The sequence below is a fragment of the Cryptomeria japonica genome, chromosome 10 (genome assembly GCF_030272615.1).
Source record: "Cryptomeria japonica chromosome 10, Sugi_1.0, whole genome shotgun sequence".
Taxonomy (NCBI): Eukaryota; Viridiplantae; Streptophyta; class Pinopsida; order Cupressales; family Cupressaceae; genus Cryptomeria; species Cryptomeria japonica.
This window is the reverse complement of record NC_081414.1, coordinates 856,961,653-856,986,238: the sequence shown is the minus strand read 5'-3', so window position 1 is coordinate 856,986,238 and position 24,586 is coordinate 856,961,653. Positions and strand designations below refer to the sequence as shown.

The window sequence follows — 24,586 nt, the reverse complement described above, 5'->3', positions numbered from 1 at the left end:
ATTTAATTTTTCAAAAACGGTTAATTCAAAGTGAAATTCATTGTTTGCAGATTGACGACAACCTGAAACGCAAATTGGAGATGCAATCGTGAGCGACGCTAGGAAGCAAGAATGAGGAACATGGTGTAGAGCGCAAGACGAAGCACAGGGGGGTGCGCCACCAGACCACAAAGTTGAAGTCCACCAACCAGACCGAAGACAAAAAACACACAAAATGCTACAAAATGTGCATTCTCAGAAAGATACACAGCTGGAAGAAATTCCAAAAAATCAATTTAAAAAAATGAATTGTTTAATTGTAAAAGACTGCCTATGGGCCCTGCCTAATGAATTCAAAGTTAGGGGACATAAGTCAGCTATTTCCAACTACCGGATAGACCCAAATTGAAGCCAAATTGTTGTCGGTAGTTGAGATAGTGGTTGGGTGGATAACTGAGGATTGAATGGGCATGGGTAAAAGTTGTCAGGTTTCTAGAAGGCAGATCAGGGCTATTGGATGCAATCAATCCTGACCCTCGATTCAAATTATAAAATCTAAAAAAGGCATGATGCCTCTCATTGTAAAGGGTAAGATTTTTTAGGGTTAGATTTTGTAGGGTTAGATTGTTAGATTCTAGTTAGATTTCTAGAGTTGACAGTTTTAAGATTAGGAGTAGCATAGAAATACTGCAAATTTTTTTGTAATAGCAGCTAGAATCAATATAATGGACATTGATTCGGTGTTTATCATCTTGGTTTTATTCTGTTTGCATGGTTTCCTTCAGCAGATTAGATAGATCCTTTTGGTCTGCAGGTATTTAATGGATTCAAGCTCATACCATTGAGGATATGTTGATTGTGTATCCCTATGTATGGTTAGTTGTAGCCATTAAAATTGTGTTTAGTTCAATTGCAGATTGTCCGTCTGAGCTGTGCCAAAATTGGATGTTTGGGCATGCACCTGCAGTCTAAAAATCTTCTAACTCCCCTTGAAGATTGCATCGTTCTTGCGAGGTTGTGAGTTATTTTGGCCAAGAATGGATTGGTTATGTTGAATCCGTCTACCCGCATACCAGTCTTGTTAATTTTAGGTTTCCTAAACCCTTCTCCTTTGCTTTTATTTCCCAATTCGAGAATCAGATACAAACCAACTTGTTGCAAACGTAAGGCCCCTTGTGCTCCCCGCAAAACACATCGACCGTTGAGCTATCCCGCAATCAAGAACTGACATTTGGAACCATGAGGTTGTCCCCTTTGATCAATTAAAAACGGCATTAGGGCTTCCTTATACAAGAGAGGATAGGATACTCGGCGAGTAAATTCTATTTTGCATTGGCCGGATAGAGTCGTAGCAATGCAATTTTAGTAACGTCAACAGAACCGAATAGTGCATATTGCTGTCCCACCAGAAGGCAAATCAGTCGAGGAGATCACACTCGCCGACTACAATGTCATGTCCATCCCAATGGGAAAGGTGACAAAAGGACAAGAAGTGGAAGAGTTCAAGGATTTCGTGCAGACAATACCGAGCCAGCTGGAGAGAATGACCACAGAGACATATATGTATAAGGCTCGGGGTCAGCAAGCCAAGAATTATATAGATCATCTACTAAAGTTGCTGCAGCATGCTAATGAGGCCTATGTTTCCCCTTTGGCATTGGCATAAAAGACAACTGCTCAATTTGAAAGTGTGAGAGACACTGCTAAAACGAAAAGGGAATGGATCGAGAATGTAACAAAGATAGGAAACTGGGTGATTAGCGATTCGGTTTAAAACTGTGAGCTAGATGCAAAGAGGACCTTCAAAATAGTCAAGGCACTCAGGAGCAACATTGAGGCAACACGAAAATCAGTTAATAAGCTACTTTCCATCATGAAGGCACTATTATGGACTCACTCCTTGATTCCAACAGAGCAACAGATCTTCGAACCTCATGATTTCGGCACCTTTGAGAGCTGATTTCGGGTTATGGTATTGAAAGGTGACATCATGGACCTCATTAATGAAGGATAGGAGGATAGTGAGGCAATCCTGCTTCGTACCGGGAATAATTGCACAGATCTCCTGAAGAAGTTAGTTGGTGAATGGAGACCAAATATGGGGTGTGACGAATCTAGGTTGCTCTGGAAAAGCCAAATGAGGAAGGATGGAGCTCCATATACTAAAGATGACATAACATGCGCCAACAAGTTCCATGTTGCTATACAGGATTATAAGACCAACAAACTTGATTGGCTTCAACAACTAAGCGAGGTGGACGATCGCTGTGTAGAAACTAGCTTCTGGATGGATACCTGTTGAAGTGTATTTTGTACACCATCATAAACAGAATAAAATACCTAAAGGCATCTTATCCTCTCTTGAAAAAAGTCTCTAACTGCTGAAGATTCGCATGAAGGATCAGTTAGGATGACTCCAATGTTCTGGTTAGTAGGGTCTCTACGTGTGGACAAGCTCTTTGTGGTATGATGTGATTTGCTATATCCTCAAGGGGTCTTACGCTCCGAAAGTCTCGAAATTTTACTAAACTAAAAAGCTTTTTCAAAAAATAACAAAAGGATAGGGTTCTGAAAGAAGTCTAATCTAATCTAACCCTAAGAAATGACTTCATGTGGACAAGATTTGGCAAGATTCAACCAACTTCAATTTTGCCATAAAATAACAACTCTATTGAAATTGATGCGATCTTCTAAGGTAACGAAATGATTTTCAATGCATCAATGATCAAAGACACTACCACGAAGGTACATATCCAAGATACAATAATGATTGAAATTTAAGTGATTCAGGTATTCTCCAGTCGACCACGCAAGGCGTTCCTACAATCAGCAAGAAGCTAGTGGTTTGGATTACGAATCCTTCCAAAGATCAAGTCTCACACTATGTCGTTCAAATTAACACACTACTTTGATTGAGCATGAGTCAAGTAAATTGAACAACCATGAAGATAACCAAGAAAGTTGCAACAAAACACCATAACTTCAATATTTCATTGATTTCAAAGTCATCATGTACAACAATTGCTTGAATTCCTTTCCTCAAACTCAATCTTGCTACAAAAAAACAAATTGCTTCTAAACTCTAATCTCTCTATTCTCTTCACTATCTCTATTCTCTATTACATGTTCCCTTCTATTACAAATGAAATGAAAAATGAGGGTATAAATAGCATCCTCAATTACAATGTATGGTCCAGATTAAAAGTAGATCAACGGTCAAGATCATGACACCCAAACCCTAATTAGGGTTTGTTACAAATGGCCTCCTTTTTACTGAACAATATTAAATGCATAGCCAAATATTAAATTTTGGCACAAAAACCTAGGAGACATAAACCAATGACAATTAAGATGCCATGTCATCTATAACAACCTATCATCTAGAATCTTATTCCCTTTCCAATTTTCTTTTTTAGCATATGCAATGAATCTTGATACGATTCCTTCGATCTCAGCAATTGGAATCTCGGGAAGATTCTTCATACTTTCTTCCAAGTGAATGACCTGATCGAATGCATCTAGAAGAGCTGCGTCCCATGAAGATTCAATTTCCTTTGTTCTTTCAATCAGGAGCATGGTGGCAAACATCTGATCATATTGCTCGTCTGTAACATTAGTGTCCTTACAAAAGATGACCTTGATTCTATCCTCTAATTCCTGCATATCCACATCTGTCTCGACCTCGATCCTTCTGCCAAGAATGGTACGAAGTACCTCAAATACTCTGTCCTGGATCGGATTGATCACCTCCTCAACTTGGCTACATCTAGTACTGATGTCCTCAAAGAAAACACTCTTCATATGGAGTAAGGTTGACCATTGAAGTAAACTGTGAGGTCCTCCATCCATGATCTTTTCCTACGCTAAGACCTTCCTTGATGTGTGTCTAATTACTTTCAAGACAGGAATGATAACATCTTTGGTATGAGCGAATGCGGCTACTGTTATCATCAAATTGTGGATTCTCTCAAGAACCTGGATAGCTTGATGAATAATCTTCATCATCCTTGTTACAAATTCTACGGCAACTGTATGAGATTTATCCATCCAAGTACTCGTACGCTGGACCATATTCCTGAATCTTTCTGCCTCATTAATTGATTGAAGTGGAAGTGCTTGTACTGGTGATCTAACTGGATCCTGATGTCCCAAAGGTTCATTGAGATGACTGAAATATGTCCTCCATGCACCGACCTCTCTCTCAAGCTTTCTATTCTTCTCCATTTCTTCTCTAAGCTTGTCTTTCAATGACTCAAATGAATCGGTGGCATCATCTAGCGTCTGCTCTGCTGTGGATGGTCCTAGCTCAAAAGTCTGTATATCATATTCCTCTGCTAGGATCTCACCTTCATATTTGTCTACTGCCGGTGTAGCTATCTGCAGTTTTCTGGATCCAGTCTCATCTCGAATCATCTTGGACATCTTGGTAGCCTTCCTCTTCTCTGTTACTTCGTGAGAACGTCCAACAAGGCTCTCTAAATCAATGACATTGTCCTCGTCCTCTATCACGATCACCTTGGTTAATCTTTCCTTCAACCAATCTGGGATGACCGATCTTGTCTCTTGAACTTGAATTTCCTTATGTACTATTTCTTCTTGTCTGGGAGGAGATGTTATTTCGTTGCCTTCTCTATCTTCATCTAACTCATAATCTTGGAGAGATCCATCTGGTGACCCTTGCGGTGCCTGTCCTTCTTCCTGCCTATCGTTCTGTACCATCGACTCCATGGATTCTTCTACTTGAAGTGTCCTCTTCTCTGGTCTAGAAGATGTACCGGATGAACGATCTCGGTTGGCTCCTTGCTTCCTCTTGGAAGATTCCTTCTTTTCTGATCTTTCTTTCCTCTTCGAACCTCTTGGATGGAGATTGCCCTCACTGCCACATCGAAAGTTACCTTCACCTGAATTTCTAGGATTAGGATTGCCTTCGCTCACACTAGCTCCACCTTCGGCTGGTTTCTCTTCCAAAGTGAAAGTCATAGCTATGCCTTGCTCTCTCAACTTCTGATGCCGTACGTCAACCCATCTGCGAGTACAAGACAAGACTGGAGCCATCAAAGCATCTAAATCCACGACCTCGGGCTCATTCCAATCTAACCTTATTGATTTGCTTTCTCGATCATAGGATGACTGGATATGTCTGCCACTGTCCTGTGCTTGGTTGGCCACTCTGTAAATCCTGCATTTCCTGATGAAATCCAAAGGCAATCTAGAATGCATTTTCCGTTTCACTTCAAGATCATCTAAGAGATTCATCATAAAATCTTCAATTTGGTACTCATGCTTAAACTTCCTACCGACTGTCTCCTCTAAATGTCCATGTGGATCAAAGCTTTCTCTCAAAGCAAAGGATGAAAAAGAATACAAGGCTAACTCCTTCTCTGCGTCATCCATAGCTAAAGCATTAGGACATACCTCAACTGAATTGCCCAAAATGATAGGTACTGGAACTCCATTGCCATGTCTGTGTCTGAATGCCTTCGCATATGCTGCCAACTGTCTTGTTACTTCAAGTAACACAATTCTGTCTGTAGGATATCTCGGCATTATGTATGGAGGTAAAGGACATCCATGCCCTCTAATATAAGTGAACTTCGGAAACTGAATAAACCAAGCACCGTACCTCTTTATTAATTCCTGTGCATCCTGAGATAATCTGTTGTGAATCCCACCTTGCAACGTCCTTGTGATGTTCATCGTGAAGGTATCATTAACTAACTTGTAGTTACTTCCTAGCGGATGATGCAAGTAGGCATAGGAATCACAAGCTCTGACCTCGCCGGGTCCTCTTCCAATCACTCCTCTGTGAGGTAGTCCTGCGTACTCAAAACTCCTAATCAATGCATAGATGACATATGAACTCATGTGGAAGGACTTGGTAGCCTTGAGTCTCCTCAACTGTACGTCCAAGCAATGGCTAATCATTCTAGCCCAATGTATGGTACCTTTCCCTTGAACGATCACCTGGATGAAGTAAAACATCCACTTCTCAAAATAGAAGGCGTGAGGGGCTCCTATAACTCGGTTGAGCATTGTAATCAAATCTCTGTACTCCTCCTGGAAATCAATCCTGTGCGGTGTGTTTGGGATCTTCCTCAGGCGAGGACGACTCTTGAGTAACCAGTTCTTATTAATGATGCTTAGACAAGCATTTGGATCATCCTCGTACATTGACCTGGCTCCTTCTATGCTTTTATATATCATGTCCCTGTGCTCTGGAAGATGGAAAGCTTCACTTATAGCTTCCTCTGAAAGGTACGCCAAAGTGTTTCCTTCATTGGACACGATCGTCCTGGACTGAGGATCATAATGACGAGCACACTCAATCATCAACTCATGGCACTGAACAGCTGGAGGAAAGCCGGCCGCCTTCATGATGCCACTCTCGATTATTCTCCGGGCGACAGGTGATGGCTTGCCAATGTAGGGGACCTCTCGAAACTTCTTCGTGCTGAAGTTACCCAAGTTGGTATCTCCAATGTTGCTCCACTTCGACACGATCTTCGTCTCCACTTCTTCGGTCTTCTGATCTTCTTTCATGAGAGCTGGACGACTGGTGGATGCTCCCGCCTTCGGGGTCGCCATACCTACACAACATTTCATAATGAGAAACTAGATCTTGCAATATATAACATAGATTAGAGAGTAAATTTGAGGAAACCTCATGATAAGTCTTAGAGTTATCATTTCCTAAAAAAAACGATTGAGCTAGTTGGAATTCAAAATTTCAAAATTCAAAATTTAAGCTATGACGATCAACGATTCAAAATTAAAACAATAAAACCAATATCGCCATACCTTACTTGAGAGCTAACTCTAGAATGCAAAATGAATAAAATCGCCTAGGCAAAATTGATATTAGATGGCTTCAACGTGATCTCCTCTTCAAGTTAGCAACTTCGCCACCTTTTGGGATATCCTTGACGTCCTTGGCAAATTCGCTCAAATGGAAACTTCAAGTTCGCACCCCCTTTGGATAGTAGTTCGCACCACCTTGCTTGAAATGAAAGCTCGCACTCTCCAAACACAATTCGCACTTTCCTTTGTCTTCCTCAAATCGCACTTGAATGTAGATAATAAAATGATAATGTGAAAATAACGATTCTCACCTCTCCTTTATAAGCGCTCACACCTCAATTACCACTAGGCCGACCTTGGTAAAATTAGGCAATTAAAAATGATTTTTTTAAACAAATAACAAGGCCGACTTCCATAAACCAAGCACTCTATTTGATTTTAAATTAATAATTAATAATTAATTATTAAATGCCATAGTTTTTAATTAATAAATTCGATTTTTTTTTTTTACAAGGCAAAAAAATAATTAATTAATATCAAGCACAAATTTTAAATGCCATTTAATTGAATTTTCAAAGCTTATCGAATTTAGCATTTAAAAATAAATTCAAAATTGTTTGTTTAGCGCCAAAATTAGAGATGGAAAAATGCAAACCTCATCACCCTGGTCCCTGACTGAGGGACAGGAGCGATCCATTAACTTTGTCTTGATCCTTGCACTTTTGACGTTCAACATCTCCATTCTTACGTTGAAATTGCCATCTTTGCTAGGAATTTCGAACTTGAGTGTCTTGCTTGTGTGAACGAGTGCCCTTTTGATGTGATATCGCCCTGGTCCCTTGGTGAGGGACAGGAGCGATCCCTATGTTTTTACTTGAAATTCTTCGTTCTTGATATCAACTCCTCGTTCATTACCTTTCAAGCAACGTTTTAAACCCTTTGCAACTTTGTTTGTCATGATCTTCGAAGGATAACAAGTGTTTAGCAAATATCGCCCTGGTCCCTTGGTGAGGGACAGGAGCGATCCTTGTGTCCTGGCTCAAATTTGCAAACTTCTAATCTTTGCTTCTTGTTCATCGCCTTCCAAATGGCGTCCTTGATCTTGCTTATCCTTGCCTTGACATGATTTTGACAGAAAATGAAGGATCATGTGAAAATCGCCCTGGTCCCTGACTGAGGGACAGGAGCGATATAACTTTCTTGTTCAAATTGGTATTCATTTGACGTTTAAAACCTTTATATATCATCTTCAAAAGACACCTTAGACCTTTATCATCTCGCATAACCTTGACTTAACATGATTTTTGAAGGATTTGGCAACTATAGTCAATATCGCTCTGGTCCCTGCCTGAGGGACAGGAGCGAACTTCAACGTTTTGAGCTTGTCTTTGCGTCCATCAACTTACAATTACTTTCATCGTGTAGAATGAGGCTCTTTTGATTCCCTTGGACACTTGATATTTGTTAATCCTTCAAAATCTAGGCCTTTATGAAAATTTCGCTCTGGTCCCTTCCTGAGGGACAGGAGCGAACTAGGGTATTTGGTGCAAATCTTTCAATGTTGGCGACCTTTGATACTTCGTTCTTCATTGAGATGCCTTAAAACGTCCTCACCACCTTGTTCTTCGTCTTGGAGTGTCTTGAACTTGGAGGAACGGCAATATAACCATCACATCGCCCTGGTCCCTGACTGAGGGACAGGAGCGATCTTGCTCCTGTAGGCTTCATCTCACTTTGCTAACCTCAAAATTTATCTTCAACGGATTCGTAATGTACCTTTTCACCCATCCATGCCTTGGAATTCATTGTAACTTGGCAAGAAATTTGTCTAAGACAAAAATCGCTCTGGTCCCTGACTGAGGGACAGGAGCGAACTTGGGCATTTGGGTCCCTTGTTGATGTTTGATAATCTTCAATTTGTCTTCAACGGGTTCAATTCATCTCCTTTCTTGCCTTCAAACATAAAACTTGCTTGATCTTCGCCTGAATTTTGCCTTGTAAGAAATTTCGCTTTGGTCCCTAGGAGAGGGACGGGAGCTACAATAGACTTCGCCCTGGTCCCTGGCTGAGGGACAGGAGCGATTTTGCAATTAGGTCCATTTTTCTTCATGTTTGTGCCTTCAAATTATATTCAACGGGTAAAGTGCACCTCTTTGGACTTCTTCAAATCATCAAGTTGTTAAAATCCTGCCAGAACAAAGCAATATTTGATTTTAAGCTCCGGTCCTTCACTGAGGGACAGGAGCGATTTTGACTCCTGGGGCATTTCCGTGTTCGTGAAATTCTTCAATTTATATTCAACGGAAAGATCACGCCTTTCTTTATCACTTCCAATTCGAAATTCATCTTAACCCTACAGAAACAGTAAGATTTTTGAAAACGAGCTCTGGTCCTTCACTGAGGGACAGGAGCGATTTTGCTCCTACAGGCCAAAATATCAAAATTTCACAAGTTTAATCACTTCACGAGGCAAAAACAAATCATTCCCCATGCCCAGGATCAAAAATCAAAAACTCAAAATTTGATCAAAATTACTCAATTGAATAAAATTCCCATTTTCATCATCAACACTTAGACAAATTTAGACTCTGCATTCAAAATTCCAATTGAAAATAGACCAATCTAGCGAACTCATTTCATTCAAAATTGCATCCTACAAAAGGAGGCTCAAAAAGCTCTCAAAACTGACTGGATTCTGGCCTGAAAAGATCGAAAAAGGAACCCTAAGGCTTGACCCTAATCCAGACAATTGACAGACTAACAAAACCCTAAAAAACAAAGCAAAAGGCGAGCGAAAAACAAGCAAAAAGAGGGGGTCCCCATTTTAAATGGGGTGATGTGTGAAATGGTCACAACAATACCCTACCCATTCCTCCTCTTCATGAGATAAAAGACGTCTGCGTGAAATTCCAAGATAAAGTTCGGGCAAAGCGAGTTGCAGACCGGGACATTTGGAAAAGGTACCTAAATGAAAAAAATGAACTTTTATTGCGAAAGGGGAAAATATCTACTTTGGGATGATAAAAGTGTATTCCCAAATTTAGTTCTTTCTCCCCAACTACCAAAGTACAGTTTAAGTTTTTGAGTTTCATGCATTGCACTTTTGGGGGGTAGCTTTATGGTTGGTAGTTGATTAGTTAGTTGAAAGGTATGCTCCACATTAACTAGGCATGGGTATTATGTTGTATGGATGAATCTGGGCCACTTGTTTTGTTTTAATCTTGGCCATTCATCTAAGTTTTGAAACTCTATTTAAAGGGGTTGGTTTTCCCTTATTTTTGTAATAAGTCTAGAATTGTTGCTGAAACTCTGCCAAAATATTTACAGGATTAGTGGAATTTCAAGTTGTACATGTTTCTTGTGAGTGCATGGTTCCCTTCTTCCCTATTTAATTTTTGTTATGCATTTTATTTACCAATAGTCTGTTTGGGTAGATATTTGATAGAGATTTTATGCTGACTGTCAATCCCCCTATATGGTTAGTTTGAACATGTTTATGAACATAGTTTGACTGTTAACTGCTTGTATGAATGTATATTTTAGATTCAACACTTGTGTTTAAGAGTTTGAAAATATAATTTTCCTTTGAAGATTGCACCAAATTCTGCTTAGTTGTGTCTAACTAGCGAGGCAGAATATGTTAATTTTAAAGTTTTTGTCTATTTACTCAGATATGTTGTTTTAGTTATAGAGTAGTTAGTATCTCTTCCCTACCCTTTTTTCCTTTTTTTTAAATCTGCAGTTGATACTTGTCAAACAACATCATGTTAAACGTAAATCTAATGAAAAGGAGACTTGCAAAGTCTTAGGGACACATTGTAGAACCTTGAAGCCTATCCTACCCATTAACGTATGTCCCCTTTGTGTCTACCAACAAGGCACATGAACCATTGAGCTATTCCACAGCGAAGAACTAACAAGTATGAACCTTGTGGTCGCCTTCTTGTTATCGTTTTAGTAGCACTAGAAGCCTCCTTATGCAAAAGAGAATGGGATTACCTCAAAATTCTATTTTGTGTTGACCAGAAAGAGTTGAAGTACAATTTTAGCCACATCAACACCTAGTTGGACTGTTTCGACCGCTAAATTCCAGTGCTTTCCTTGCACTCTCGACTATGCGAGTGTCCTCTACATGTCCACATCCAACATCCCAACACTCTGAGTACATCCAGGCTCTAACTCATCCCTATGCCCCCTTCGACTGAGGGTTGGCCGATCACCTAATCGCTTGGTCTTGACCACCTTGCGGCCTCTTCTCACCTTTATTGGGGTCTACGAGCATGAATCAATCAAGGCTGACCCAATTTATTTTAAGGCAACAATGCCAAATGTTTACTACTATATCTGATAAATCAAATACAGGATATAATAATACAAATAAGAATGCATACCGGATACAAGAGTAAAATATATCTTTATTCGCACATGAAATTATTACAGAGAAGAAGACTAGAGATGGTTGGCCAAGGATTACAATAGACTTGACTATACGATACTACCTTCCTTGGCGGTACTCAAAATTTTTAAAGGACCCAACGGTTACTGAGAGGAACACAATCGTCAACCAACCGACACATTAACTACCGAGGGTGACAACCCATTTAATACATTGGCCGATAACAAATATAGTCAAACATAACAATAGGCATTTTATGCCGACTACAATTTTCTTCCTCCAATTTTTGGATAATCCATGAGGGTTTTCGTCCTCAAGAAAAGATGCTAAACCAAAGCTCTACGCAAGGGTTTTCTAAAAAAAATTCACAATGATGGAATGAATTGTCTTTTCCAATATTTTCTTTTTATTTTATGTTTTTTCCAACTAACCATAAAAGTAATTTTAAAAAAATAATGTTATTTTCAATATTCATCCTTTTCTCTTTTTAATTATTGCTTACCTTTTCGTTGAATAATTTTCTTTTTATTTAAATATTCATCACTTTTCACATTATAATTTTTGTTTGTTTTTTGGCCCCATTTAGTTATAATATATTGTCATTTTTCCAAAGTCATAACTTAAGGTGCCTTTTGGATGACTTATAAGTTATCATTATTGATGCAGGGGCATCGAGGAAATTCATCCGATTGGAGCAGTTGACCGTGAAGTTGCTGATTACCGATGTGGTGACCTTGGAGATTGTTGTGTTTCTTCATATTTGAGAATTTAGAGTTGCAGATTCGGATTTAGCATCTAAAGACCCTTAACTTAAACATATTTGAGATTCATGGCATTTGGATTTGATTCTAAAGAGATATCGATTCTGGTGTTGGTGCATTCTTACCGATTGGTCTTGTTGTGGATGAAGCAAAGAAGAATTGGGTTGCAGATGGTTTTTGTGACTTGTGGATCATATGGGGGTGTTGTTTTGGACCTGGCCGATGTTCGTAGAGGTCCGTGCGAAGTTCTAAGCATTTTTTGGATATGTTCTTGGTGATTTGGCTGACGAGTTTGTGTTTACACGTTTCATCATAAACTAGTGCATTTTGGCCGACTTGATTATGTTGTTAAGGCTTGCGGATGGTATAAAAGGGAAGTAAGGAGATTCATTTGATAAAGAAAAAGATCCGAAAAGACAAGATTCAGAAAAGATGTAGATTTCGAAGGCGCTGAGGTGTTTTGGTCCGGCAGACTAAGGTCCAGATCAGGAGATAGAGCAGAGTACATAGTTGAAGGCAGATGATCTACCGGATCAAGAAATTAAGTTGTTTGAATCATTTTGTTATCCTGGCTGCATCCTAGCATCTGTAAAGCCTAAGGGCATATGTAATTCATTAAATTATTATAAGGATTGCTCTTTTTTTGTTTTCACCGGTTATATCTCGTGTTGTGTCAACCGGTTTCCGATATTGTTCATGGAGCTTATGTTTTAGGCTGCAAGGTGGGGATGCCCTTCATTGGACCTCCCTACCTTAACTGCATCAGATGGTATCAAAGCTAGTAGTGAGCCGGTTGGAAGGAGAGAACTTGAGGCAGCTTGAAGACTTGTTCAAATTGCCGAGCATTGAGGTAGTACAAGGCTTGCACGTAGACCGCCGAACCTAGAAGTAAGAACTTGAGGCAGTTGGCAGGTTGTCTTGAACAGATCGTCGATTGAGGCAGGCTGCAAGGGTGTCCAATAGATCACCAAGGAGAGGCAATTGGAACTTGTAGACAAACTGTCGAAGCTGAGGCAGTTGCGAGTACCTGTGAACAAATCGCAGTGATGGGACTCACTTTTCAAATAACCCCGAGAGTCTAATACAGGGGCATCCGAGAAATTCATCTAGTTGGAGCAATTGACTGTGAAGTTGCTGATTACCGAGGTGGTGACCTTGGAGATTGTTGTGTTTCTTCATATTTGAGAATTTAGAGCTGCGGATATGGATTTAGCATCTAGAGACCCTTGAATTAAACATATTCGAGATTCATGGCATTTGAATTTGATTCCGATGAGATATTGATTCCGGTATTGGTCCGATGTTGGTGTGCTCTTACCGGTTGGTCTTGCAGTGTGTGGAGCGAAGAAGAATTGGGTTGCATATGGTTTTCGTGACTTGCAGATCATATGGAGTGTTGTTTTGGACTTGGCCGATGTTCCTGGAGGTCCGCACGAAGTTCTAAACATTTTTTGGATGTGTTCTTGGTGATTTGGCCGACGTGTTTGTGTTTACATGTTTCATCATAAACCAGTGCATTTTGGCCGACTTGATTATGTTTTTGAGGCTTGTAGATGGTATAAAAGGGAAGTAAGGAGATTCATTTGATAAGGAAAAAGATCTGGGAAAGACAAGATTCGGAAAAGATGTAGATTCCAGAGGCGCTAAGGTGTTTTGGTCCGACAAACTGAGGTCCGGATCAACAGACAGAGCAGAGCACAGAGTTGAAGGCAGATGACCTACCGGATCAAGAAATTAAGTTGTTTGAAACATTTTGTTATCCTGGGCTGCATCCTAGCATCTGTAAAGCCTGAGGGTATATGCAATTCATTAAATCATTATAAGGATTGCTCTTTTTCTGATTTCACTGGTTATATCTAGTGTTGTGTTAATAAGTTTTCGGTATCATTCATGGTGTTTATGTTTTAGGCTGCAAGGTGGGGCTGCCCTTCATTGGACCTCCCTACCTTGACTGCATCAATTATATTATTCCCCTAACAAATCCTCTCTTCAACCTATGAGAAATAAAAATAGGCTTCGGGTCCTCCAATATGATTCAATTTGAAAAAGGGGAAGCCAAGGAGAGGCCTAACTCACATAACCAATGTGAAGAAAAAAATTTGGAAGTTGCCAAAATGGAATCTTAAGTTTTAGTTCAATATCATTATTCCCAACACATCACCTAGAAGTTTGACTTTACCTTGTCAAATTATTGTCATCTTCACAAATTAGTATTGAGAAAAAGTTTGATCATCAAGCAATACAAAAGTGCACAACAAAAGAAACTTAAGACTCTGGACTATAAGTATAAGTGTTCAAGGAAAAGTAGTACACAGGATTTATATACTCATCAGACAAGCTTTGAACAAGAATATTTTTGTGTGTGTGTGCACATATGTGTTGGGAAGGTATGATTGCATGTGCACAGGTAAATGGGTGGGCTGACAAGAGTTTGCGCATGTGTGCAGGCTTGCATGGATGGGTTGTGTATGGGTTCTGCTATGAAAAAGAAATATTAGCAGATTAAATGCAGTCTTTGGATGGTATATGGATCTACATGAGTCAAAATTTCATGCTTTCTAAATGAAATCTATTAAGGGATGTTTGTAATACAAATTATGCTTGTATCTTGGTTCAAACATCATTGTGATTGTGTGGATATGGTATATCTTGCCAGAGAATACGCGTGAATGGAAAGATTTAGTACTCTAAAACTATGCAAATCCACAAAAATTCAATTCTTCAACAGTGAAAAGAAAAAATAATTACTTATGAGAGTTCTACTTTGTCAGATACTTAAGAGACAGTGAAACCTTACTAGAATATATGTGTTTAAATAACAGACCTGACTGGTAAATTGATCTGCCAAGAAAAACTCAGGAAGCAAAACCTGCAATGGATTGCACCTTTCAGTTTCTTCCAGAATACTTCACCAGTACAGTACAGATTATAATAAGGAGATTGAATCATACCTTGTAGAAAGGAGCACACATGCAGCGAAAAGCACTGCGTAGCAAGAAAATACGACTTGAATAATAAAAAATCTTGAAAGGACATACCAATATAAATAGTAGAACCTGTACAACATGCAATTTATCAGAATTAAAATAGTGTTTAATTGTACAAGAAGCAGTCAGATTTCTTTTTACAGCACTTAAAACCAAGGAGTAATTCTAATTCTGTAGTCAAATATGGGTCACACAGCTAAAATATGTTTTATTGCTTCCTGCTTTATTCCTTTTTTGTGTTCTTTCTTTCCTTTCTTTTGCATTACTCATTTTATTCAAGAAGCCAATTTTATAAGCTCGCCGGCTTCATCCTAAAAATAAAAAATATTTGAAAACCAAGGCATGTTTAGTAGTCATTTTAACCTTTAGGAGTTATCTTACCAACATTAGAATCAAAGGGATGACTTCTGGAATTGTTGGAAGGTCCTTTGTCTCCATGTTTAAGTTTGAAATTATACCAAACATTGAAAACAGGGAAATTGCCATAGCAATAAGCAAGATTTCCCTGTATCCTAGCTCACTTCCTGACTTAAAACCAAAGATAAATGGATAATTGATCCGATAGTGAACCCACAGGTATATATCTGCTGCATACATTAGCATATGAAGAAAAATACAGCCCAATATGCTGCAAGAAAACTAAACTCGTTAGAAAGGCTAGAAATGAAATAAAATAAGAACCATTAAATAAACAAGCTAGCTTAATCCATAATAACACATTTTTATGTTCATCATTCTAAAATAACATAGATAAATGAAATTTGTATTAAGGAGAATTTCCTAGGATGTATGTAATGTCCCCAATTTTAGCCTTATGGCTAATAGGAGTAATAAGGAGAAATTAATTAAATTAATTTCTTATAAAGTCATTAAAATAAATTAATTATTAAAAAGTGACTAAAATATAAAAATAAAATAGTTAATTAAATAGTCACTTAATAAAATAAATAAAGTGTACCTACCCTCTTCTAAAAGCCTCTCATGATGGGTTATGGAAAAAGATAAATAGAGGAGGGTAAGAGAAGGAATAGGAAGAAAAAGATTGGAGATTCATTTGATGAAGTGACTGATGCATTGCATTGGTGGAATCTCTGAGGACGCAAACCTTCAGCAGATTGGATAGGGGGGCTGGACGAAACCCTAGTTTCTTCTTTTGGGAGTAGGTTCATGATGGGATCTACATTGGTGCCTAATTTGTTAAGTCTTCTTTGAAGACAAATTTGCATAAGAGTGGGAGACATTTTCAGTCTTCCAATTTGAGCCTATTAAGGAAGTTGATTGCAGCCATGGTGATTATCTTGAAGAATTTTCAGAGATGGCGAATAGGTTATCATAGCTAATTGGTTAAGAAGGCTATTGAAGGGATATAGCTGGCAGATCCATCATTCCGAAGTCTGAAAACTACTGTGCTGCTGTACCCTTATCCATCGATTTTGCTCAGTGCCATCTAAGGAGACTTCGAACTTCACATATGTTAGAGGCAAATTGAAGAGCAGGGTTGGGCGATCTTTTTAGGTGCAATTTGGAGGTATTTCGGCCACCATTCAGATTCAAATCAGTGGTTATCAGAATTTGCATCAGACCACCTGGAACTCACATTTTCACTCTCTACCGCTGATTGGAGGTTGATCAATTTGTGGGTAATAGCTGAATCAAATCGCCTTGTTTAGGCGATCATTTTGAGGATACTTATGATGACTTAGAAGCTGATATTATTTGTGTCTTCAACCTACAACTTTCTGAGGTTAGGCGGCACACTAAAGGAGGAGTGATTTTGTGTTTAGAGATCACTAAAAATCACCAAATAAATCAAGCATCATCACTCAGCCATCTCCTTCAGTTCAGCAGCTTCCAATCAGGTTTTTGGCATTAATTTGTCTTGCTTTTTGGTCTATTTCTGAGGTTAATGTTTTCAGACTTAGGGCAGTAATTAGATAGTCGTGTGATCATTGTAGAAGAAGGTTATCTTATCAAAATAAGGTCTGAAATAAAGTCTGAAACCAATTGTAACAGACCTGGTTATTGAATTGTAAGTCTGAGGTATGTATGACATATGTTTGACAAAATGTCAATGATCTAGTGAAGTCTGATCTTGGTACATTATTGTGACAATCCATGTAATTTTACATTAGCTGCCTATAACATGTATTTATGACTGTCAATGAGGCATTTGTTTGATCTTCATATGAAATAAGAGGAATTTGAGGTTGCGTCATCAAATGCCCATTTTCTGAGGACTCATGCCAATTGTTTGACATAATGTCAGCAAGCTAAACATTCTGATTTTGAGTCTAATTTGGTGTTAGATCATCATAATTTGATTGTATATGCGTTCTTGGCTATCACTCTTTCACTTGCAGTCAATTGTAGTTGTACATTTATGAGAAATATGTGATACCAAACTGAAACTTCTGAGATAGCAGTCCACATAACAAGCAACAGTAGCGAACAGCATAACACGCAGATTTGACAGCGAATATTCCTTGTTTTTCAGTCATCGATTGGTCAAGGGATATTATAATGTAATAACATTCTAGGACAAACAAAAGCTATGATAAAATAACATGATTTGATCATTCTAAAATATTATTAAGAAAAATGTATATTCTCTTGGGCTGTTAGGACAAAAAAAGGCTGTCATGTAATAACATGATATGATGTAATATTAAGTGCTAAACTAACAATGTATTATCACTCATTTATTGAATAATAAAAGGATATTTCATATGGAAAGAATGGACATCCTTTTGTAATGTGTATTTGTATCACACAATAAAACAGGTTCATATCAAGCCTCATGAATTCAACTCTTTTGCACTTCTTTTTGTAACCATTGTATCAAAATCCTATGTTCATTTAATGGTCTAATATTCTAGTGAAGGTTTATGATACAAGCAGCAAAATTTAATCCCTTCATCTAGCAGATGTGTGACACATGTATTTGAGCAACTAGATTGACATCTCTTTATCATTCCTCTCTCATATTTTATTATTCTACTCTGAAGCTTTGTGTATCAAGGTACAAGGTTGACTCCAGTTTCTCATCTTGTTTTGAATTGTACTCCACTGTTTACTGCTCTATCTGATAAAATAAATGCATAAATTAATAATAGAGATAACAATGCCTGCCAGATACATGAGTAAAATACATCTTCATTCGCACATGAAATTATTTCAAAAGAAGAGAAGAGATGGTCAGCCAGGGACTACAGTTGATCTGATTAGATCATACTAGTTTCCTTGACGATACGCAATCTATTTAAAGGACCTGACGATTTCCAAGAGGAACACAACTATCAACCAATTGAGGCTTATAACCACCCATAGCTGAAAACACTTAATATAAACAATTAGTACATAGTCGAATAACCAAAACTATCGAAACATAATAATGACATTGTAAAATGAAAAAATTAAATAGGCAATGCCAAAATCACCATATGGTAGAGCTATTGATAGGTCGTATGATGCAAGGTGGTCATCGTGCGAGGGAGTTCCAAGGACGTCATACAATGCAAGGTGATGCAGAGACTAAAGTCATACGAAGGAGGGACATGCTAATGCAGTACAAACCAAATTTCTTAAAAACCAACATCGTACAACGAGGGGAAATATTGGAGTCACACAGTCTATATAATGTCCCCTTCCGAACCAATTGAGTTGGACCTTTAGCCTATTTAGTTGGTTCCCGTAGGCTATTGAGTTAGGGCTAGGGAATCTTGGAAGCGGTTTATCCAACAGTTTGATAGTATTTCATGGTTAGTTGAGCTTCCACTAGGATTATGAGAAGAATGCCCTTTTTTGGAGTGATTTTAGGTTAATCTTCCAATATTTACTACTTTTAGTAAGTCGATTTTGAGCATCAACTAGGCTAGTCAACTAGGCTAGTTGGCAGGGTTACTATTTTTCGTATTGTTGTTGGCTTCTTATTTAATGAAGGGACTATAGAGGCTAATTATTAAATTAAAGGTGATTTATTTTAATGGATTGGGATTTTATTATTTAATGCTACATTGGGAGATTAATAAGTGAATTTTATTAAATAAAAGGAAATAGTGAAAAAGTAGCAAAAAAGAAAAAAAACACAATTTCAAAAATGTAGCGAAAAAGAAAAAAAACACATTTTCAAAAAAGTAGTGGAAAAGAAAAAGTGCTTTGATCAAATTTGGATAAAATTCAATTTGAAGTTTTTGCTACCCAATTTTGAAAGACTTGCACCCCTTTATAAACAGCCTTGATTTCCATTAAATTATTTGTTTATGTCTGATACTAGCCTAACCCAAATTACCCCTTGAGGCACCATCCATGTTCAACTTACTATAACCAAAAGGAGTTGTCTAAGGTCTATCCAGTTGATTGTTGTTTTAGGTCAAATGACACACATAGTTGATATCCTACATTGAAAAGAGAGTTGTTTACATAAATGCTCCCATTCCACAATGACAATCTCAAGTAGACAAATCTTATTCTTGAAAGATTCAGCTAAATTCATTTTGAACTTCTCCCAAACATAAATGATATCCTTACTATCTTGCTCAAAACTTTTGTTGTTTCCCTCCTTCCAAATGTTCCAAAGCATAAGAGTGATGCCAAACCACATTGTCGGGAAGACATTCTAACCCTTAGGTAGATGGTTTTACCATGCTTTTATCAACTATTCAAAACACTAAAAGTTATCCACGGAAGATTGAATACTTTGGATAAAAACTACCATAAGGAGACAACCAGTGGCCATTGGAGAAACATGTGTGTAATGTCCCCATCTTGGTTCAAGACAGTTTTAACCATAATTAATTGATTTCCAATATATGTATAACTTAACTAAATGTATTTGGAGACAATTCCACCTTAACGTGCATCGAATCAATGATATTCCGCAGCTCAATCAATTAACTATTAATAGATAAATTGTTAATCTCTCATACATCCATAGTAAATTTACAAATCCAAACCCTTACCTATCTCGGGACCATGCCCTCAAGGTTTATGGGTTGTTGATCCCTACTTTGTCTTGGGATCCATCCTATTAATTGGATTTAGACCGCCCCTCTTTGGAACATCTCAATTCCCAACCTTGTGAATATTGACAACAGTAGCAAGGATTATATCCAAGCAATATTCTTCTTAATGTTTATTATCTTATGAGTTCTTTCTTATTTACATTCTAATATTTTTATGTCTGATTACGGCATTATATTACAAATATATGTATATGTTTATTTATATCTATATGCATATTTATTGATATTACATCATTCATGTAGTATTATTACATCATATATATAAACAAATAAATACATTATATTGTATTATTAATCATTTATATATTTATTAATTACCAATTATTAATACATTTACTAATTACCTTTTTGTATAAATCACTAATACCACCACTGCCTAAAACATAAATTGTTAGAATAAAGGTTGCTGTAAAACAGACAGATCTGACATGCGTCAGATCTGGTCTGCCACTAAATATCTAATATGAGTGTCATACTTATTGCACTCTATATTAATATTACTATAAATCATTAATACCACCACTGCCTAAAACATAAATTGTTAGTATAAGGGTGGCTGTAAAAACAGACAGATCTGACATGCGTCAGATCTGGTCTGCCACTAAATATCTAATATGAGTGTCATGCTTATTGCACTCTACTTTCTCACAATTACCACTCCCTCCATATATTTTCACACTGTATAATTCCATGCTTCAAAAGTATGAGAACTTCTTTATTTTCTGAGTTATAATCTCCGAATTATTCACTCACCGCCCCCACACCTCTAAGCTTCATTTCTATTATATATTCTTTACGCAGCCATCTAGGAAGTTGTGTCTTTTAGTGATCATACCTTTTCAAATCAACAATTAATAGTTTAAGAAATACTTAATAGTTCCAAAGTCCATCGGATATATTTATACCGATTAACAAATATCGGTTGTGTTTTAATTTGACTAGTTGTGATTTTGGTTTGACCATGATTTCCATGAGACATGTATCAAGAGACGAACAAATCGTGTTTTTATTTGAAGAATCGTATTTTTGAAACATACGATATCTAGTCTTTTATTATTAATGTTCTTTATTAATAAAAATAGATATCCCATGATTTACTGTAGGCAGATTATGGTAGACCCCCCTTCCTAGAATGAGGTCAACTCTCATTTTATATCTGACTAATCGAATAGTTGCATCCATATGATTTGAAAGTCATATCTCTCCATTAGTTACCTCTCTCTAATACATCGCACCTCTCCACAGTTAATGGTTATTAGTTAATCTTGTCTATGATTATCTATTCAAATTGTAACTTCTCTTTACAACACAATAGATCAGTTTTTAAACGAATTTGCCTTCCTTAATCGCTAACGATTTCAATATTATTAGTCTGATGGTCTCGGCTCATATTTATAGTTATTAATATAATCACTGCATAGTCTGATCGTTGACTGTTTTTATCGTAATGATTCCGCCTTTATCTTATAATTGTTTCATAGTCATTCAAATCGCTGCCCATGATATTAACGTTGAAGAATGGATTTGTCGATTGTCTTCCTTCATTGATATCTAGTTGTTACTGTCAACCGATAATATCGTCGGATCTTCTTATTATGAGTCTCCTTGGTTAGCATAAAAATGATTTCTGTTTAAGGGTAAGTGTAATATATTTAATATATCTATTTTATGTTTTAATAGTATTTTATGGTAAAACTTCTTTAATAGTTAATATAATATTAATAATTGACATATGAACGTTACATTAAAATAAAACAATAATAATAATAATCATAACAAATAATAAACATTAATAATCATATATTAGAGGAAAATCGTGAGGTCTCATAAGTGAGACGATTTTCCAATATCATTAAATGTTAATTAATAAATGTTTTAATTATCGTATTTATTTAATCCAATGTCCAAAGAGGGGTTATGACAATGTGTAATGGTATCCTCATTGTCCACACACAAAACACAATGAAATGGGCCATAAAAGCCACATTTCATGAATTTATCCTACTTTTCCCTTAAACACCTATCACACAAAGCAGCTCACCTTGGTCCATAAAGAAAACTGCCATATGAGTTTAAAGATATCCTTCAACAAATGACAAACATTCCTACATATTGCAGAATGTCTGAAGCGCCTCTATATTGACCTATAGGGTTGTTTCCCCAAGATAGGAAGTTAGTCATTAGGGAAGTTGATAGAGGACAACCTAGGAGATTATTATTTATATAAGATTATTGTGCTTTCCATACTTGGATTGGCCATTCTAGCAAGGGAATCCAATTGTAATGTTCCCTGGTCGTACAGTGTAACTGGCAAGGGCAAAGGGACTGTTGAACTAGCAGGGGAAGGTCGTACGGTGGATAGACCATACGGTCGGAGAGGAGTGGTCGTACGGTGTAACTGACGAGGGGTCGTACGGTGGATAGACCATACGGTGGGAGAGGAGTGGTCGTACGGTGTAACTGACGAGGAGGTCGTACGGTGGAGTGAGGGGTCGTACGGTGGAGTGAGGGTTGTACGGTGGGGTGAAGCAGGCCGTACGGTGGATTCAAGGCAGGTCGTACGGTGGTGTGAAAGACCGTATGGTGAAGGGGGTGTACAGTGGCCTTCAACCTGTATGCGTGACAGGGTTGGTCTCCACAAGCATCTGAATGTTAGGAATCCTTGCATGTATACCAGATTGTCAGATATGCAACTAGAAGTAATTTTTGTTTCAACAATGATAAGGTTCCAAATTTGCTAGATCTGGAACAAGTACACAGCAGAATAGGGTGAGGGATGAGTCCCACCGAAACTGCGGATACCAAGTAGGGAGGATCTTCCACCTCCAAAATGTCTCACAACCGAACTCCACTGGAATTCACACAAACAAAGAGAAAATACCAAATTTGCATACCTACGACAATGACTAACTCGGCCATATATATGGACTCCAAGAAGTTTCCCGAAGGGTTACAAATGGGCCAACATAACTTAACTAATTAAATAAAGGGCCCGAAAGATTTGTTATTAAATTTGGGGCCTTACAATAATTAATATTATTTAATTTTATCGAGGACATTACACCAACATTGCCCCATCTCAAAGGGATGAGTAGTGGGCTGACAGCAGTGAGCAACTCTGATCAATCATATTTCATGCAAAGCATCCATGGTAGTATTTAACTCTAGGAACTAAGTAATGATGTTTGCCCTCTCGGGTAAACGATTAAATGCAGAAAGTAAATGCACAGAACATAATGGAAATATATTAAATAACCAGCCTCTGTATTAATTCCACAATCCATGTACAATAAGTGCTTATATCATTACATCTGACACGACTAACATGATTCCAGTTCGAAGAAAAGGTACACAATATATAATACCCGAAGGGGTATGACACAACCGTTGGAACTCCAACTACCTACCCACCGGCTAACTAACTGACCGCCATAACTCATTATTACCGACGACAACATAAACATAATATACCAACATAACATAATGATTATTCCCGGCAACATCATCCCCCCCAAGAAAAGAAGTCGACTCCGACGACTTAATAAAAAATAGAGATGAACGGCAGGAACTACTGACGCCGGTCGGGCCCAGATCTTATACACTGGCTGCGTCCTCGCCTGCAAACCCTTTTCTGCTACCATCCAATGCTCAAGTGCGGATTTCACCAATATTGCTTCCTTTGCCATCACAGTCCTCCTGTGCCTAACCCAAACTTGTCTGCAAAACACGTTTTTCAGTCTCAGCTTCCACCAACTGCTACTCAAATGATACTGTCTCCCTAGCCAATTTGTCCTCGATAGCCACCCGTGCTGCTCTCCCGACATCCAACTCCTAGGTACGCTGAACTAAGTCTCACGCGACTATTGCCTCCAACCGAGTGGTCAGCTCCTCCCGAGCCCTCTGGGCATGCACCAAGGCAACCTCATGTCCAGCCGAGACATACTCCGAGTTCCTCAAAGCGTACCAGTCATGCCTGGAGGTGGCCACAATCCGCTGGAACAAATGCTAGGAGACACCTCAAATCCTCCATCACACTCCCCAAAGGCTAAAAACTGAACTGAATAACTCCCTGGTGTCATACAATTGCACGGACCTGCAATGCCTTTCCTCAAACTCTGTTTGTTCGCAACCTCCAAATCCGTCTCCCTCTACGGCTTATGGCTTCCCCGCCAATGCTTAGCTGTAGGCTACTTTCTCATAGTATGGACAACCACAACACTTCCTGTGGTATTCTGTAGCTCAAAAATAAACTGGGGGTCTGGGGGCAACGCCCCCAACGGGGTCGAGGGGCAGCGCCCCTCACGGGGTCTGGGGCAGCGCCACAGCGGGGTCGAGGGGCACCGCCCCTCGCGGGGTCCTGGGGCAGCACCCTAGATGCGCTCCCCTCAGAACCATACGAAAGTCCATGGCGCATAGCATTTCTATGATATTTTAAGATGCCAAAAACCCTTCTCCACTCTGAATTTCAAGGAAACTGGCTTCAAACTCCAACGAATCATTTTAAATCTGGTTGTCGTCGTTTTTTTTTTTGTTTTTTTTTTGCACTATAATATCCCCGATGGCACCCCGGCCATACAACCTCCCTGATCGGGCCGTGTGGTGCATCTTCCTCCTCATTTATCCCTTGCTGTGCGGTGATGTGCC

General features: G+C 38.3%; 1 protein-coding gene across 5 annotated transcripts in view; it reads right to left on the bottom strand.

Annotated features, from left to right (window-relative positions):
* Positions 1-24,586, bottom strand: part of LOC131065177 (phosphate transporter PHO1 homolog 10) — a 313,132-nt gene that overhangs the window by 115,848 nt on the left and 172,698 nt on the right. For 2 of the 5 annotated variants that reach the window (XM_057999616.2, XM_057999620.2), the window contains exons 8-10: positions 15,303-15,549; positions 14,886-14,990; positions 14,732-14,803 (exon numbers count right to left, since the gene is read on the bottom strand). In XM_057999616.2, the coding sequence (XP_057855599.2) occupies positions 14,732-14,803; positions 14,886-14,990; positions 15,303-15,549 (424 nt within the window). The remainder of the gene's footprint in view (positions 1-14,731; positions 14,804-14,885; positions 14,991-15,302; positions 15,550-24,586) is intronic. The other 3 variants (XM_057999617.2, XM_057999619.2, XM_057999618.2) reach the window with 2 other exon arrangements.